A 19282-nucleotide genomic window follows, 5' to 3' on the forward strand; every position below is an offset into this window, starting at 1 on the left:
GATATTGCACAGAAAGAACAAAAGTAATCTGAATGCATACATTTTGTATAATAAAATTAAACCTTTATCCTATACATGGTTATTAAATCTATCCAATTCATACTTGTACACAGTGGCATTCTTACTCTGCATTCTACCCATCTAAGTAGTAGGAACAATACAGGTATTAGTAGCTGTCAAAATACACATTTTTGGTCTTGCTTGGTTATCTGAAAGCTGGTTAAATTAATTTTAAGATGTAAAAGACTTCAGACTATTTTTTAATTTAATGTCTTGATTATAATTCTTAAACTTCAAAGATACTATACTAAGAACAAAATGCCAGGTGGAGTAAACAACACATAAATAGAAGAAAAGTAAAATACAGTATATATATATAAATATAATATTTAAAGCAGGACATTTACATGTATTAACAGCTTTTTATTCGTGCAAGATTAAATGGTCAGCTCATTTTCATTTTGTAAACCAAGGAAACAATGTGTTGGTGAAATTACATGTTTATATATGAAACTAGAATATTTGAGCAGGTTTGAGTAACGTAAACATGTTAAAATTCAAGTTTTTGCATGGTATTCTGGAACAATAAAATACCCTCCTGAGGGTGGAATAGCAGAGAGGAGTCAACGACACAATGCTATCAATAAGTAATTTAATAAAGGCAATATAATGAAGCAGTCTGTTTTTTTTAGCCTGTTTAATGGTACAATATTAAATGTACTGCTTATATTGTTTATAAAAAATCGTAAGAAATAGGCTTGTATTATGTATTGTACTGTATTCATACATACAAACGTGTATAACATGCATTTTTAATTCACTTTACAGTATTTTGTAACATGCCTTGATGTTGCCTTTGGTTGTGGAGCTGCGCATGCGTGTTAGGGGTTGGCCCCGGTCGTTCCGCCATCTTTCTCGGCTGCCCATTGTTCACTCCGGAGCTAACACATCGGCGGGTTATCACTTCATACTGCGCATTAAAATAACCTGACGGTGTCACGGGCAGCTGCCTGAGACAGTCGTGGATTTGCTCTCAGGGTTTGCGACTTGTTCTCGGCCAGCAAGTTAAAACAGAATGGACGATGACCAGCCCAAAACCCTGTAAGTGTGTATGTGTGTGTGTGTGTGTCTGCGTTACCGTTAGCTAGCCCCTTGTATCCGTCACGTAGCTAAATTAGCATCGATACAGCGTATTACAGTCTCAACACGGAGATATTTGCACTATATACCCATTTAGAAATATATGTTGAGTGTATATGGTTTATCCTTAATACGACTTAAAAACATCTTAATACATTGTATTTATCTCACATCTGGAATATTCGGCTCATTCGTAAGTGAATCCAGAAATGGATCAAATTAACACGTAGGAACCATACACTGTATACATGGGAACACACTGCTCACAAAGGAACATTCAATTAATATTCGTTTAAATACAATGGGATGTGTTGTATATGCCGAATGCAGTTTTGTCTGGCACAGAGTAGCCGTATGTATCAGAGACTGTTGTTGGTCTGACGATGAAGAGGAGAACACTGAATTGCCAGATTTTTCTATTGAGTTTGGTGTGCCATCCCCCATAGAGTTTCATGGGAAACATTATTTCCCAGGCCTAGTAGAGTACTTAAATGGATAGCTCTGTTAGCAGTATCCTCACTCAAAATAATCTAATGCTGATGTTAATTTGTTTATTTAGTTAACGGGTTATTTCAGTTACCTGGTTGAGATTAAATTACATCTATTAAAAGGCAGCAGTGTTGTTACACAAGGTCAGCAGCAGACATTAAACTATGTCAGATGTCCCTACTTGCACTCTATGTTTGGCTTATTTAATGCAGTCTAAAGAATAATTTGCAATAAATGGCCTTGATATTTTACCATCTTGAGACATTTGATTGAATCCAGAGGGAGGAGTGATTACTTCTGGGCCCTGGTATTTGTTTATTGTTGGTGTGTAAATATGGAGTTTTGTGTGTGTGTAAATGCCTAATCCATACATTTCTTATGATAAGATTCCAATGGATATTAGATTTTAAAAATGCCTTTGTATGTTACAACCCAAAGCACTACAAAAAAACAAAACAACAAACTGACCACCTTTTGCAATCAGGCAGGCAAGCCCTTTATTCTACTGAGGCAAACTCCGGTAATAGATACCAACACAACGCAGTTTGAGTATAATTTGGTTGGCCACCGGGGAGGCAACCACCCCTTTACCTGCAAAACAAAAACAATGAACAAACCCACTCCCAGAGCTGCTGAACAAGTGAACTTGGTGTTTATGTCCCAGGCTGGTTTTTCATTTTGTCACCACAGTAATAATTGAAGGAGAAGCTCAACCCTGCTTCCACACCCGCAGAAGATGTCAAATCTTCAGTTTCATCACCAAATAGTTAAAAGTATTGTCTGTGTCTTCTGTCCATCGTAGGTATGTGGGGAATCTGTCCCGGGACGTGACAGAGGCCCTCATCCTGGAGTTGTTTGGCCAGATTGGACCCTGTAAGAGCTGTAAAATGATAGTAGATGTAAGTACATTTTTTAATCCTTATTCACTCTTTTTTTGCCTGTTCTTCCTCTTGCTTGAGAAGATAATTTGGTTACCGCAGACACATTTGGCAGTACGATCCTAGGACAACTGTCGTACAGTGTAGGAGAGTTCATGCATCAACACTTTTCTCCCCGACCTTACGATCTGATTGAGTCGCTTCCTTATCTCCTTTGAGGTTCTTCCTGAAAATCTACATTTATTCCAGCATCCAGGATTACCTGGATAAACCAAATACAATTCTGTACATATCTACGATCTAAATCATGTGTAGGCCTGCTTTTCCAACCTGCAAATTGGTCTGAATTCAGTTAAGGAATTAATTAAGACATTGGTATCACAAATTTGCATCCCTATTCATGATGGCGCCGACTATTTTATGCCTTAGTTCGACATGCTAACCTTCTGGTATTGTAAACGCATACTTTATTTTGATACAGCCAATTAAATCCCGCCTGGAAAAGTGTACAAAAAGATAATTTTGCAGGTGAGTTAGCTAGGCAACATTCAAAACTAGATGCAGATGTGCCTTCTGTCTGTTAAGTTTCTGTTTTGGTCCTGCTCTTCAATAACTAACTACACAATGTTAGTTATTGTGCGTGTTTGTTGACGTTGTCCTACATTCTCTATGGTGCAACCCCGGGACTCTACTGTCAATCAAACACCGCCACACCCCTTCAGCAATCGACCAAAGTGCTTTTTTTCTTCCTTTTTTTTTAACAATGAAAAAAGATTGACAATGCCTCTGAATAATATGTATTTCCTGTCCACTCCAGACAGCAGGTCATGATCCGTACTGCTTTGTGGAGTTCTATGAGCATAGACATGCCACTGCCACAATCGCAGCCATGAACGGTCGGAAAATTCTGGGTAAGGTAAGCTATCATATCTCCTGGGTGAGTCCACTATGGCGAGGCTGGGTGGGCAGGGGTGAAATGAAGCGGCTGGAAAAAACATGTATCTTTTTTAGACCTTATCTCACTTTCCTGTTCCTGCTCCACTTCACTTAATTTGTTTTAGTCCCCTGTGCACATTACTCTACTGTGTACAGTCTGAAATGACCACACTGATATCTGTCTCTGTCGTTATTGCAGGAAAGTATCTCAGTCTTTAAAACTTATTTCTAATTTATTTTTATTTTTACTTGTAATTGTATGCTGTTTTAATACATGTCCTTTTAGATACTCCATCAAGTGATTAGATTCAATACAAAAAAGATATGTACATTTAAAATAATCAGTCAATAGATTACCATATTGAAAGGCTGTATGATCCCAAGAGATATATTTAGATTGTATTGACTTTCATAATGGAAAAGGGAATTATGAATATTGCAGATATTGACACCATTAATAATTCAATTCAGAACCATTTATATGCTAAAAAAAAGGAACAGAAACTATGAATGTTTAAAGCATATCTATACTAGCCAAACTGCTCTCATGTATGTCACATTGTTTGGTCTATAATTGAGTGTTAAAAAAGCCAAATTATACATTTTGAATGTGTCTTGTTTTGTCTAATAAATATTTTAAAACCCAAGAATGTTCAGTTTTAGGTTAAAGAAAACAAAAAACATCACATATCCACACCACAGAAGCTACAATTACCAGGTTTCCTGCTAAATTAGCTCAAATAAAGTTTATTTAATTACCAGAATCATTGCCGAATACTTTCACTGAATTTGAAACGGTTTACATTCAGACATAGGACTATAAAAGCATATAACAAAACGTGTCTTAAAACATGTGGTGTGTTTTTAAGGTCAGGGGCAGTTGTCACCACACTGTTACAACAAATACTAAACATTTCAGCCAAATAAACTGAACACTTCCATGTGTGTGTGTTTGCATAGGTGTTAACATGGTGCTTTTTAAGCTTCTTGATCTGTTTAAATTAAAATGTTCCTTGAGTGAGTTTGACCGAGCTAACATGGCCCTGCTGTGTAATCATGTTACATGTGACGTTCTCTGCTCTACTTTAATCGATGCTCTTCTGTCCCCTTACTTCTTTACTGCTATGTGTTCTTCTGCAAAGTTATTTCCACATAGAATCCACGTAAGAGCAACTTCAAGAGATATACATTCAGTTGAAAATATTTTATCCTCAACAGGTATTGAAGGACCATTTGAGGAGTATAACAAGTTCGTAAAAATCACTTGTTTGTAAGTCCCTTGTTATTTGGACCTTACTTCCTACAGTTTTTCTCCAAATTATTACGAGACTGAAATGTTCCTGACTATGACGGTGAAATCTTGATTTCCCTTTTTTATTCTCCACTGTATTTTTACTGCTATATTAATTAATACAAAGGTATGTAAAATTAGATAAATCAAGTTGTAGTGTTGGTTTAAAACCCCACTAATGGCTAACAGAGACCACCTTATTTAAAACAAGTTCCCAATCACAAAATATTAAAGTAAAACTGGTGTGTGACAAAACCTCATCAAAGAAAAAGCACCATCCTCTCTTCTGCAAGGAAACTTCACTTCTCAACTTGCTTCCTCTTCCCTCGCTCTGTCTCTCTTGCAGGAAGTCAAGGTCAACTGGGCAACGACGCCGACCAGCCAAAAGAAAGACACAAGCAGTGAGTCCTTTGTTATGGTTTCCTCTACACGGTTTTTGGGCCTATAACGTGGAACACATTTTATAATAAAATACTTCACTTCACTGCAACAGAAATGCACAATTGTGTATGTTTGTTTTTGATTTCTGCTTAATGGCTAGCATCTTGTATATTCCTTATGTAATGTAGTACAAAACATCACTTTTTTACAAAACTTCCAGTAATACATTTGTTTTTGACACATTAACATCAGGGCCGTCATGTTCTCGCTAGAATTAATACGTCTACAAGATCTGGGCCCCAGTATTACCCTCATACTATATTTTTCTATATCATACCATGTATGTTTTTACTGTTGACTTCTTGTTTGTATGAATTCAAATGTGTATGTATGTGGTTTTTTAGGTCACTTCCATGTCTTTGTTGGAGATCTTAGTCCTGAAATCACCACAGATGACATAAAAGCAGCTTTTGGTCCATTTGGGAAAATATCGTAAGTATATTCTCATGATCATTATGTGTCTTTTAATGTATTATTTATGTTATTCTATATTGCTTATTCAGATCAGCCAGGCTACACCATTTTATAAATGTGTGATATGTTGCTGGGTCTTATCATCCCACTCCTGACATTTATTTTATGTTATTGCAAGGACAAAGAGTATATATTAGGGTATTAATACACATATACTTGTTATAAATATTTAGTGCTGTTTATTTTGTACATCATTGGAATTGTTGCCAATAAGAAACATTTACAGTATTAAAATCTGATTCAAGGGTTTAATTTTATCAAGCGTTAGTTTAACATAAGAAATAATAGGTAAATTGAGGTATAGACCCTAAACCCCTTCCATACAGACAACTCAAATAATGGTTAATAATATCCTAGACTGAATTGCACAACTAACTGTTTCATATCTGTCACAGGGATTGTCGAGTGGTGAAAGACATGGCCACAGGTAAATCTAAAGGCTATGGCTTTGTCTCCTTCTTCAACAAATGGGTAAGTGTGCCAGTAATGCCCATGTGTTAGAGGACTGAGAAAACATTAGCAGGCTCTGATTGTTGACTGAAGCTCAGGGTTTACATACAGGGAGATGCTATGTGTTCGGTGTTTGTGACTCACTTCGGTGTGTATTCTTTCTGTATAATCAGGATGCGGAGAACGCCATACAGCAGATGGGAGGACAGTGGCTGGGAGGACGGCAGATCAGGACCAACTGGGCCACAAGGAAGCCTGCCCCTAAAACTACAAATGAGAGTAAGTACACTGGAATTCAATTCAAGATGACACAATGAAATATTTTGGCTTTCCTACCTTGCTTTGCAAAGGCTTTCAGATCTTCTGGAGCACTTAACATTTATCAAATGAAAAATAGTCTTATTTTATGACAGACTTTTCCATTTTATATTAATTTCGTTCCAATGAACACTTTCAAAGCCATCTTTAAGTGCCTGAAGAATGAAATCTATAAATCAGATGTTTAATTCAGCACATACTGTACATGCACTCAGTTATATGTATTATACAAGAGATATTTAAATCGGACATGCAATGAAAACTGCTCTAATTTCTCTTTTAGCCACCAACAGCAAGCAGCTATCTTTTGACGAGGTGGTCAACCAGTCCAGCCCCAGCAACTGCACCGTCTACTGCGGGGGGGTCACTACAGGGCTCACAGGTGAGTTATAACATTAAGATGCAGGTTAGGGGGGTTAAGGAGGAAACGTTTACCGACCTGACATTTTTAGTTTTCTCTTCAAGAAATATGAATCGCCAGCATGGACAAACACACAATGAATTTATGCCTGTCTTTTCAGTGTTTCTTTTGCCCATTTTCTTGCTTTAAAGAAATACAATTGCAAAAATGTTAAGGTTACTTTATTTGTATAGCACATTTTAAGACACAAGGACATGCAGGTTGCAGAGAAAAGTGCTAAAGTGCAACGATATAGGAGCTAGGATCTCATGATAGGCACCATTTAAAAAGAAAGGTTTTTAACCTTGATTTAAAAAAAACAAAACAAGGGTTGGGACTAAAGGGTCTGAAAGCTGTTATACCTAGCATTATGATTTGAGCTGCACATAATTGGTTATATTTGAGACTGATCTTACGGGCACCATTGATGACTAATTGATTGTAGCGCCCAAAATCAACATGTGAAAATCTCTAAATTTTTGATATTCTTTTTTCTTCCGTAGAGCAAACCATGAGACAGACCTTCTCACCTTTCGGCCAAATAATGGAAATCCGTGTTTTCCCGGATAAAGGCTACTCATTTGTGAGGTAAGCTGACTTGCAGATTATCCTGTCACTCAATAACCTAGCATTAAGTATTAGATACCCTTATATAACTGATCTCCTTTCTGTGCGCAGGTTCAACTCCCATGAAGCAGCAGCTCATGCCATTGTCTCCGTCAATGGCACATCCATAGAGGGCTATGTTGTTAAGTGTTATTGGGGCAAAGAGACAACAGACATTGTGAGCCCCATTCAGCAGGTACAGATGCCCCAGGTAAGCACCAGGAGATTCCCCGACGCGTCATTTATTTAATGTTCTGCAATCACCATCCTGCACTGCCTACATTAAATGAACCCTGCTGGTTCATTTCACTGTGGTGCAACGTGATACTCTGCCTCCTAAAATATGAATTTCTATGTCAGCAGAACACGGTGAGCTTCGCAGCGCAGCCCTACAGTCAGTGGGGTCAGTGGTACAGCAACACAGCTGCACAGCAGATTGGTCAGTATGTGCCCAACGGATGGCAGGTGCCCAGCTACGGAGTGTACGGGCAGACCTGGGATCAGCAGGGCTACAAGTGAGTACCAGAGGTGACCAGAGCACAAATCATTTCTTTGAAATCTTTCACGCAGCCTTCTTGTTCATTTCTTTCTCCAAACCAGTTTGTCTGCTAGTGCTATCGCCACAGCAACCCCAAACGGGTGTTATCTATTTATATCACACTTTGATTACTTTTCCAATAGAACCGGGTTTACATGGTCTCCCTCACTTAGGGATACAAGCAACAGGGGAAGCCTCATTTCTGAATATGGGACTATTTTATGCTGCCTATATAATTATAATTATAATTACATTTACCACGCAGAGGGTTTGCTGTGGAAATGGCTTCACCAGATGTGTGTGGGTGATTTAAACACACATTTTTGACCTTTTCTTTCATCCTCTTTCATGTTGTCTTCACTGTTGACAATCCCTTCAAACATCAGAAACTCACAGCGTAACTTTTACTTTAAGTCCTGTTTTATTGCCCATAAATTCACTTTTTAGAAAGTCCTTGGACTTTTGTATGTGAAAATTCAAAGAAGGAGCAGAAGTATAAAGAAGCAAATGTTGTTGTTTAAATCTCACAACTGCAAATGTGTGTAGCAAGATAAAATCTCAATCCGAACAAAAAAAGGAATGTATTTATTCTTTATCATATATTTGCCTCTCTGTTTGCCTGATACAAGTCTGATTGCAGTCCATCTAGCTGATAATCTTTATCATCCCCAAATCAGTCCATAGGTAATGCACCTGAACACAAACAAGTTTTTCAATTCAGGAAAATAGCCTCGATATATTGACAAGTATAACACAACATAGATGAATCATATCTATAATCTAAAAGTGGGTCAAAGTTGCAGACTGTCCCTCGCACCACACAACACTGAATGTCAGAAATGTTCACATTAACGCTACAACATGTTTCACTAGCTTTTATCTAACTGTATAATTTCTCTCTGTCTTAACAGTCATTTACACGCTGCCGGTGCCGGATGGACAGGCGTGGGTGCTGTGAGCAACGGGGGTATGGTGGAGCCCGGGCAGGGCGTCAACGGGACGGTGCTGACCAACCAGGCAGGCATGAGCACCGCCGGCTACCACACCCACTGATCACTGACCACAGCGGCCCTCTCTGAAGTCTCTGAGGCCACAAGATGATACTCTGCTGGGGGAGGGAGTGCATTAGATGTTCTCTCTCTGAAACCACACAAAGTAATTCTGTTAGAAAGGCTGGTACGCCATTTATCAACCTTAACCAGCCCATAACTTAACACCCACTGCCCAAATCTGCAAGTGTAAAGAAAAACCATCCACTCCGGGACACTTTTAAAACACTTTTAAAACAGCTAATTGCTAATGCACCTTTGCATTCCTGGGCCCATTTTATTGTTTGGCGTATTTTTGTAATGCCTGCAGAAAACTGGCCAAATGTAAATTATATAACCGTGTCGAGATATTTCACAGCCACATTTTAGTTTAAAAGGAAGATAGTAAAACAACAAGTTCTGTTTGGTTTTCAGCCCCTCAGAGCCAAAGAGAAGGGCAGCATTTTATACCAATGTGTAACAATCATACAGGGAGAAGAGGCTGCCACCCTGCCACAGAAAGCACTCAGTAGTCCATAGGAAGTAATGCGATGTGTTGAGTAATGGGTGCATTTATTTTTTCTCAATTGGAAGTTCTAATTTCTCACCTCTGTCCACATGTTACTAAAGTGAAAAACTAGTCCAAGCAAGTTCTCAGGGTGTGTCAAGTCATTCTGTGAAATGTAGGAAATCACTGAGAAGATAAAGGAAGCAGTTTGAGGGAAAGTGGAAAAACAAGTAAAAATTCAGTGCTTCTTGACCGTCATCTCCCAGGACGGACTGATGAGTCTGGATAAGAAATGTGTGTGCTTGAGTGTGTGCATGAACTGCTTTTACACACAAGAACAATGTCCATTAATCTCCCCCTGAAACAGAAAGGACTACGCCATTTATTCTTTTTTTTGCAACAGATGAAATAATGTCATTGTTTTGTTTTTAGCAAATTTAAAATGCTGACATTGTATAAAGAGCCTTTTTTGTGTTTAATTTCGGGACTGTCTGATATAGAAATGTTGCAGTGGCACCATTGAAATTGTGTGACACATGAGACCTTTTATGTTTGTTTATAAAACATTAAGTGGCTGTCGACTTTATTTTTTAAATTAGATTTTCAATATCTCAAATAAACCAATTGCAGGGATTACTGCCACTCTTATCTTACTAATAGGCAGACAAATATTGCACAAATACTTAAGGTTATCTTTTCACAAAATTTGAATTACACGTTTTTTTGTTTTTAAAATGTTTTTGCATTCCACCTTGTTTTCAGTTTTTATGTAAATAACCAAACGGTCTGTTTAATTGTACTGAATCTGTATAAAGACAACATGTTAATTAAGGAAGTGAGCTTGCTTCCTGTTGGGCTAATGGATTTCATAAGCAGCTGTTCTACAGTAGCATCCCTGTCCTGTGTACAGTAGAGACGGTGCAACATTTGATTCTTCCAGAGGCTCGGGCGACAAGCAGCATTGCTATGTAATGCAAAAGCCTTTCCATTCACAAGTAATGCATCATTTAAGTTATTCTGTCTTTTTATAGATTAAGAATCAACCGTATAAGGATCAGATTTTTGCACTGTGGTCACCATCATTTTAAACATAGTTCATAAAATCCATTGTGTTGCCTTATTATTATCAGTGAGTCACTTTTAATTTTACCAAAAATCATCCAAGAGTAGGCGGTGCCTAAGAATGTGTTCAACCTATGGTTTTGGCAAGGAGAGTTCTGTTGATGCTTCAGTAACATGGTTTGAGTTTTGCTTTGTCCCATTAAAATGCTGATGCTTAAAAGTGCTCTCTGTTACGCTGTTTGCATCTTGTCTTTTGAACCAGGTGAGGACAAAGACAGAAACAGAAAGTATCATTTTGGTGTCATAGACTTCCCTACAATCTACAAAATACAGTTTATGTGTCTTTATGTTATATTAAGCATTGATTTAACTTTTGCTCAGGTATAATGTTAACACTGTTTTCTGGATTTTTAGTTTATAAAAATCTGCATGGGTTGATTATTCAGAAATAGTATGGAGAGGAAAACATCCTGATTCCAAGAATAAAGTGGCTCCATCGACTGTTTTGAATCAGCTCTAAAACCTTACAAGTCCAAGGGTGACGTAGTCAGGAATTATCCATGTCAATTCATATTAAACAATGTCAGCCCCTATATTTAGAGCATTACCGAGCAATTCCAGCCTCACACATCAACATATTAGCTGTTGCCATGAACATTTAACATACACTGGAAGCAGCTTATTACAATATAGATATAAAAGCGATATCCAACATAAAAACACCTGAAACTAACAAACTAACCCAGACTGAAGATTCATCGATATGAACTGCACCTCCCATAATGCAGTGCTTCAAGAGAGGCTGCCCTCTTTTTGACCACGTGAACGTCTCCGACCAATGGGGAGTGTCGTTACAGGCGCAATGCGGTTGTCGGGATGTAAGGAGGAATGGCGACGGTCGAGACGGTTTTGGAGGCCAGAGTCGACCTGAATGTGACCAAACAGAAGCCGAACTCAGGTAGTTTGAACATTTGCTCTTAAAACACACACCGATAAATAACAGTGACACAGGTGGTGTGTCAACAACGAGGTGGAGCACAATTTAAAATATGCACGACACACTTAAAGCATTGCAAAACATTTTAACCATAGCAATTTGCTGCAAAACTTAAGAAAGCAATGTGATTTTAAATAAAGTTAAACAATGCAGTTTTTATTTTTTGATATCTATTTATTTTACTTAACTTAACCAATACTGTATTATACATGCAGTGCACTTCCTACTACTACAATACTGACACTATGCTTATACTGTTATATCACAGTGCCTATAGCCTGTGTTTATGAATACAGTGTTGAAGAATGATCTATAGGTAATTAAAGAAGAAATATAATTACATTTTGAACAAGCTTGCTAGTATTTCACCCACATTAATAATTCTATATTCCAAGAAAAGTTACCATTCCTTATGTTGTTAACTATTTAATCTACAAACAAGTAGTTGGATAAAAGGAAATTGGCCCTGTTGTTGTTACTATTCAAGCTTTTCATACCTTATAAAAATGTGTGTGGCAAGTTCAAGACTATACTTTAATTCAGATTATAACAGTCAGATGTCACAAAACGGAGTGACTAAGTAAGACAACAGGCCTATTTTAAAACCAGCTCTCAAGTTAATAAAACTGCCAGAAAGTTAAAGGTTGAATTATAATTCATTTGGGTTTTTCATTATTTTTCATATTCTCGTATGATCTGTGAAAAGCTGGGTTTTTTTCTAATAAACTGGATTGACATTATTTTTATAGCATGTATTCTTTTTGTGTTATATTTTGTTATAATATCGTATTACATACTAATTTGATCGTTTTTTTTTTTAAAGTAATGAGTATCATGTGTTTATGTTTTAGAGTAGCATATGTTTATGAATAAATATACACACACAGAGACACCATTTTCGGTAAGGAACAAAAACAACTTTAACTTCATTCTGTCCTACATGTCAATTTAATGTAATTTTAATGGCATTTATGTTTATCTTTTGCCTCTTCATCCAGATTACAATCCATTTTCTTCAGATGGAGAGTCTTAAAATGGAAACAGAGGTGACCGTGTCCTCCTCATTGAGCGTGGTCTCATCCTCCGCTACCCAGACTACGATCTCTCAGGCCAACCTGGCAGCGAAGCAGAGAGACGGCAGAAAAACTGCAGCCACGACTCCCTCCTTCCTCTCCAACCTGGGGAGAGCCACCCTGCGGGGGATTCGCAAGTGTCCGCAGTGTGGTGTCTACAACGGCACCCGCGGGCTCAGCTGCAAGAACAAAGCCTGTGGGATTTCCCTCCGAAATGCTTCTTCCACGGCTGGCAGGAAAAGCAAGAAATGCGGGGTGGAGGTGGTGAAAGTGATAATAGACAGTGAGGAGAGTGTCGGGAAGGAGGGTGGAGGAGGAGTCCTGGGCGGTGGCTCAGGTGGAGGAGTTCAGGTGTTTTCAGTGAGTCACAAAGGAAGAGGAGCCACAGCCTCACAACTGGGCTTTGTTGAACTCGTCCCCACTGATACGGCTATAGCTACAGGAGACGGTGCCACCCTGCTAACTCGCATCAACCTGGGGCGCTGCTTCTTGCCCTCATGCAGGCAGGGTCAAAGGTCAAATCAGGGTGAGACAGAATCAGCTGTGGCTGGTTCAAAACAGTCCTCCGACAGCCTCTGCGTTCACATTAAACAAGCGATTGAGTGTCGGAGTCGCGCAATGCCACTGACCTTGAAGAGCTCCGTGCTGGAGGGTCTGCAGGCCTCCATTCAAGCCAAAGAGGAGCTGTGGAGTCTGGCCACGGAGTCTCCAGGCCCCCTGGTGCAGCGCGTAGCAAAAGACACCCTGGTGGTCAAGTGCCACACAGATTCCCAGCATCCTTTGGGGCTGCTGCATCTTACTGTAGGAGCAGGTGGACTGTCTGAGGTTAAGAGCGAGGGGAAGGGCAGAGAGCAGCACACAGTGTGTCACTGCGCCTGTCAGGCCAGCAGCAGCAGGAGAGGTAAACCTGGTGCTGATGGAGGAAGTGGAGCATCCACCAACCCTCTTCCTCCGCCTCCCAGCTCCCAGCCCTGCCTTCACTTCTACGCCTGTGTGTGTGCCTTTGCAAGTGATGAGAAACTGGCGACAGAGTTTGCTGCTTTCATCAACTACACCCCTAATGGTACGGTAACTTAGCCAGGTTTCTTCTGTCAGGCACTTTAAAGGAATAGTTTGTAGGCAGGTGTCTGTAGAGATGTATCCATGCAATGATCAGCAATTCAATATCGTTCATTCAGAGCAAAATAGTTTATTTAAAACCTATCCTAACCCTTTATTGTGAAATTCCAATTACACTTGTGTGTCAACATTTCAATCCGAGCGAGCCTTATTCCTAAACATTTAACAGGGCTTCATCATGAGAAATGTGGGACTTCAGGTTTTACATCACTAGGTCAATTCGTTTTTTGTTATGTCTGAAAGAGCACATTAATAAAATAGTCAAATCATACCTCAGTTGCATTTTGAAATTTGATATGAATCAAACAAATGTTAAAATGGGCGTATGATGTTGTTTCATGTGGCTGGCAGACCCCAAATTTAATTCAAAACAAATTTGCATTGTCTGGTATTAGCAAATATCACAAGCTTGTCCAAAAAACTGGATTTAATATCTTACCATACTGTGATTTGTACCCAGGGATAATTCACAGAAAAGCTCTCGAAGTTGATTCATTTCCAAGATGATCTACAGAAAACCAAACTTGTACTACTCTGTCTATCTGTTTGTTATTCATCTGACAGACAAAGACAAACTAGCTTTACCCCTGTATCAAGTCTGTATACTGAGGTAAACAAATTGTCCCTCATGGCTCTACTCTCTGCAAGAAAGAACAAAAATAATAAGAATATTTTCCTTTTCATATTTTTGTTTGATATCAACTGTGCTTATAACTAATATTCTTTTTTATTTTCAGGTGTGCAGCAACACACCACCAGTAGACTCTTCAGTCTCAGTGAGAAGCCTCTGCAGCAGGTTGAACCCTTCATCTCTCATCATACAACAAAGAAGCTTTGCCTGGATGATTCTCTCTCTGGTGCTTCACCACAATACCTCCTTTATATATAGTATCATCAGTCATTGATGCAGTATGATTCTCCAAAGCATTTTTGTCTGAATCTTCTCTGTCTTTCCCATCCAACCTGCGTTTCTTTAATGTCCTGCCTCTGTGTAGCCCCCTCAGTGGCCTCTCTCTCTGGGTTGGGGATGGAGGCAGTGTCAGCCCCCGGCCTGAGGAAAGCTGGTCAGAGGAAAGCCCCTGGTGCTGGGGGGCTGAAGGCTCCAGGTGCTGCCTGTCTGCACTTCCCCTCCCTGCCTTTTCATCTTTCTGCTGCTTAAATCTGTTTTGTTAAAGAGCCTTACATCATCTTAGACATCTGTCTCTATCTTTATCATCCCCCCGTCTAATCCTACAGCACTAATCCTGATCTGCTGTTGAAAAGAACAGGGTTGCACTGTAGAGGAGCACATTTTAACATTTAATTAGAAAACATTTACAGGCCTTTTTAATTAAAGTTGACAGGCAAAAGCTTTAAAGTCTTTAAAGACTGAATATCTGGTTGGTGGGCAGTTCAGTGAGAAACAAAAAGAAGATAATGTTCAAGTGTTTTTTGTGATCTCCTAATCTATGTGTTCTCATGTCTCAGGGAGTACGCAGGCTGTGGATGAGCGTACGGTGACGATGGGCTTCCAGCAGTGGCTTGCTAGCGTCACAGAGAGGATCCACCAGACAATGCACTTCCAGTTTGATGGTAAAGATGAAGCATTATTAGCACACTGCCTGTTTATGGATTGTTTCACCAATACAGCTCTGAAAACAATTAAGAGACCACTGCAGCATTATCAGTTTCTCTAGTTTTACTATTTATAGGTATGTGTTTGAGTTAAATGATTTATTTGTTTTATTATTTTATTCTATACAGTACTGACAACATTTCTGTGTTTGAATTCAACAGAAAAATGGAATGGGTGCCATACATGTAGAGATAAAGATTTAAGAAAGGTTTGGAGTGGTCTCTTAATTTTTTTTCCGGAGCTGTATGTGTAAATAAATTGTATTTATTTGCTTTTTCACCAAGATTTAGATGTGATGATGCCACTATCATGGGTGAAGTCCCTTCCTTTGCCGTGGACCACCATGGGACCTAATTCTGGAAAAATATGTTAATTGCATCATGAAGTATTATACATACATATTATATTTGTCAGTTTAAAAACCAATTATAGCAACTCAACAAAAGTTTCAGTTTGATTTGTCAAGAAGTGTTACCTATTGCATAGTCCTATACATAGTTTTAAAGGAGCTGCACATTTCTGGAGCTGTATTTACCTGTGAATCTCCGCTAAACAAATGGCTTTTTGCACACAGTAAAAAGTTATTGTTGTTTTTCCAACAGGGAAACCTCAGCCTCTGGTGTACCTTGTCCCCCAGGAGTTCTTCAACGCTCTGCAGCATCGCCTGTCTCTGGGCTCCAAGAAGAGGAGGCTGCCCAACTTTACAACAGGTGAAACTAAACTATAATAAGGCTATTTTTATCATACCTGGACCTCTAAAGGTCCTCCAAGTGTTTGAGCTGCATCCTACACAGAGAAATTATCACTGTAAAAGTACTGTACTTAAGTTACATTTTGAGATACTTGGTTGCCTAGGTTTTCAATTTTTTGTTTCTTTTTACTTCTACTGCAAAAAATCTCATCTAATCTTGATATATACGTTTCTTTTTTAAATATATAAAGCATCTGAAGTTCAAGTATTGACTTGGTTTCTCTCTTCCTATCTGTGTGAATGTCAGCGTTTGTGAGGAATGATGGGCTTCCTCTCGGCTCCTTCTCCAAGTACACCTGGCACATCACCAATCTCATGCAGGTCAAACGTATCTTTGACACCTCAGAGGTAAAAAATACAACTTCCCCCCTCCTCTCTTTTTGTCCCCCTGGCTTTTCCAATTTCATTTTTACTTTCTTAGTGAAACCTCTCTGATCTGTGTTGTCCTGCTGCCAAAAAGCAGAGAAGGTATGACATGCTAATATTGTTGAAACATTCAAATGTACAATCTTCTAACCTCTTTCCCATCAGCTGCCTCTGGAGCTCTCCCAGAGTTTTGTGAAAAACGCTGACGGCTCGTATTCACGTTTTCACTGCCCTGAGCCTCTGCCTGAACCAGAACTACCAGATGGATTCAGAACAGATCGCCCACAGGTTATACGACCGATGGAGCTCCGAACCTTCCTCAAAGTTGGTAGGTTGCTTGTTTTCAGCCACTTTATAATACCATGAAGCAAGCAGTATATTTACACTGTTTTATGTATCTCTGCAGGACCAGCGGATCAGAAGGATGCCAGTCCGTTTGTGATCGAGTGGATCCCTGATGTCCTGCCTCGCTGTCAGATGGGAGAGCTCAGGATCAGCTTCGAATTTGGACACCAGCAGAGCGGTCAACAGGAGAACGGTGACAAAACGAGTGTGGCAGAGAAGGGAGGTCGTAATAAATCAGAATCAACCCAACCCAAACTCTCAAAGGCTGCTGAAATCCTTCAGATGGTTGTGAAGTGACAGTAATCAGTGTCGAACCTGCAATAGTCCATTTTAACTGCCTCTCTGCGATGAAAAATATGGATTAATATGATGCATTGACTTATATCTGACCTACCACATACAGTGGAGGAAATACGTATTTGATCCCCTGCCAATTGAGTTAGTTTGCCCACTTACAAAGACATGAACAATCTGTCATTTTTATGGTAGGTTTATTTTAACAGATTATCAAAAATCCTGAAATGTAGATTAAAAAAAAGATATAAATTGATTTGCGTTTAATTAGGGGAAATAAGTATTTGATCCCCTTGATCCAACAAGAATTCTGGCTCCCACAGAGTGGTTAAATAAGTCCTCTCGCTTTCAGAAAGTACTCCTGATGTCAACTCTTTACCTGGATAAAAGACACCTGTCCACAGTCAATAAATCAGATTACAACCTCTCCACTGAGGGTTAGACCATAGACAGGTCTTGTGATTATGGTGGAACTAATGTCTAGGCCACAGGGACAAGATTTTAGACCAGCACAAGGCTGGCATAGTAGACAAACCACCAGCAAGCAGCTTGGTGAGAAAGAGACAAGTGGTTTGATTATTAGAAGATAGAAGAAGCACAAGATGACCATCAATCGCCCTCGAATTGGGTCTCCTCCATCTAAGAAGGTGATGTGGTCAGATGAGACCAAAATCCAGATCTTTGGCATCAACTCAACATGTCGTGTTTGGAGGAAGAGAAATGCTAGCTATTACCCCAAGAACACGTCCCCAGCATCAAGCATGGAGGTGGAACATCATGCTTTGGGGGGGTTTCTCTGCTAAGGGGACAGGGCGATTTACCGCATCGAGGGGATGATGGGGGGGGCCATGTATCATAGAATATTGGCTGATAACCTCCTTCCTCTAAAGCATGTTTTGCAAGGGGATCAAATACTTATTTCCCTTATTAATTTATATATTTTTTTAATGTATATTTCTAGATTTCTCACTGTGAAAATAAACCTGCCATAAGAATTGTGTTCATTAAAAAAATGACAGACTGTTCATTTCTTTGTAAGTGGGTAAACTAACTAAATTGGCAGGGGATCAAATACTTATTTCCTCCACTGTATATATTTATTTAATATTATGCAATGTGTGGATAATCATTTGCCATATCAATGACAGTATGATATTGATCAGCATTATTTTTAGACAAACTTTTCTGTTAACAACTCCTCATACTGCCTTTTCTACTCAATGCTAAGTATTCATTGAATCAAACTCACAGAAACTACAGAAAAGTTGAATATTTTGGGAGAAATTGCTTCTTATTTAAACACAATAAGATGGATCATACAACCAGAGAAAAGTCAAACAAATAACTAGTACTTAAAATAAGACATTTTAATGAACATTCTAATATACTACAGATGAAAACGTTTCTTCAAATGGGAAAAGACATTCACTATTTCCTAACCTTTCCTTAAGGTTTAAAGACCTCCATTTAAAAAACCCCAAGGAAGATGTTTTTTCTTCTGTGTAAAGCATAAAGGAAATAAAACACATTTACTGGATAAAATGTCTCTTTATTGGTAAATAAACCTCGGCTTTGTTTGTAATGCTAAATAAAAAGTGGTTATAGAAAAAGGCTGTGTACCATACAGATATGTCATTACAATCATTGATGCAAGACATCATAAATTAGTTAAAAAAGGTGTTTTGATTGAGCTTTGCCTGAGTTTGCTAAAATCAAGATCACAAGGTCAAGCACTGGGCGCGAGGAAACAGCATTACGCATGCTCACAGCTGATTGGCTGTTGCCCCGGCGCTCCAATTTGATTGGCTGTTCGCCAATTACCGATTTCCTATTACAAGACGTTAATTACTGCGGTCAACACTTAGATTATCGCCTACAAAAGCAGCATTTAATAATTGATTTTAAAAACATCGGTTTTACTAACCGCTGTACACTGTTATTACTTCCGGTAAATGTATCAGATTTGACGAGGAGTGGTTCTCCTGTATAACATGTTAATGTTAACTTTAGCTAGCTAGCTTTTCAGAGAAAAAGTTGCTTCCCACGTGTTTTTTTATTCAGAGGGCATGTTACCACGGATGTATAACGATTTTGCCGGGTCCAAAAAAGATTTTCACGATCTTCAAATGAAAGCATCAGGAAAACGAGCACAGTGGATTTGGC

The 19282-nt window shown here is 38.9% G+C and overlaps 2 protein-coding genes across 4 annotated transcripts; both read left to right on the plus strand.

The window, feature by feature from the left end:
• Positions 1 to 888: 888 nt before the first annotated feature.
• Positions 889 to 10782, plus strand: LOC134868470 (cytotoxic granule associated RNA binding protein TIA1-like). 2 transcript variants are annotated; one of them, XM_063889618.1, is made up of 12 exons: positions 889 to 1101; positions 2432 to 2528; positions 3325 to 3423; positions 5081 to 5135; positions 5520 to 5607; positions 6045 to 6120; positions 6273 to 6378; positions 6701 to 6799; positions 7321 to 7405; positions 7496 to 7634; positions 7784 to 7938; positions 8873 to 10782. In XM_063889618.1, exons 1-12 carry the CDS (start codon positions 1076 to 1078, stop codon positions 9012 to 9014), a joined length of 1167 nt encoding a protein of 388 aa, XP_063745688.1. In that variant the 5' UTR covers positions 889 to 1075; the 3' UTR covers positions 9015 to 10782. The 2 variants fall into 2 exon arrangements, with proteins under 2 accessions (XP_063745688.1, XP_063745689.1); XM_063889619.1 differs by having other exon boundaries at positions 7787 to 7938.
• Positions 10783 to 11425: 643 nt separating this feature from the next.
• Positions 11426 to 18650, plus strand: c8h2orf42 (chromosome 8 C2orf42 homolog). 2 transcript variants are annotated; one of them, XM_063888973.1, is made up of 9 exons: positions 11426 to 11517; positions 12555 to 13692; positions 14486 to 14605; positions 14744 to 14854; positions 15216 to 15320; positions 15966 to 16073; positions 16362 to 16462; positions 16646 to 16808; positions 16887 to 18650. In XM_063888973.1, exons 2-9 carry the CDS (start codon positions 12576 to 12578, stop codon positions 17120 to 17122), a joined length of 2061 nt encoding a protein of 686 aa, XP_063745043.1. In that variant the 5' UTR covers positions 11426 to 11517; positions 12555 to 12575; the 3' UTR covers positions 17123 to 18650. The 2 variants fall into 2 exon arrangements, with proteins under 2 accessions (XP_063745043.1, XP_063745044.1); XM_063888974.1 differs by lacking the exon at positions 14744 to 14854.
• Positions 18651 to 19282: the final 632 nt, after the last annotated feature.

This window comes from Eleginops maclovinus, chromosome 8 (genome assembly GCF_036324505.1).
Source record: "Eleginops maclovinus isolate JMC-PN-2008 ecotype Puerto Natales chromosome 8, JC_Emac_rtc_rv5, whole genome shotgun sequence".
Lineage (NCBI taxonomy): Eukaryota > Metazoa > Chordata > Actinopteri > Perciformes > Eleginopidae > Eleginops > Eleginops maclovinus.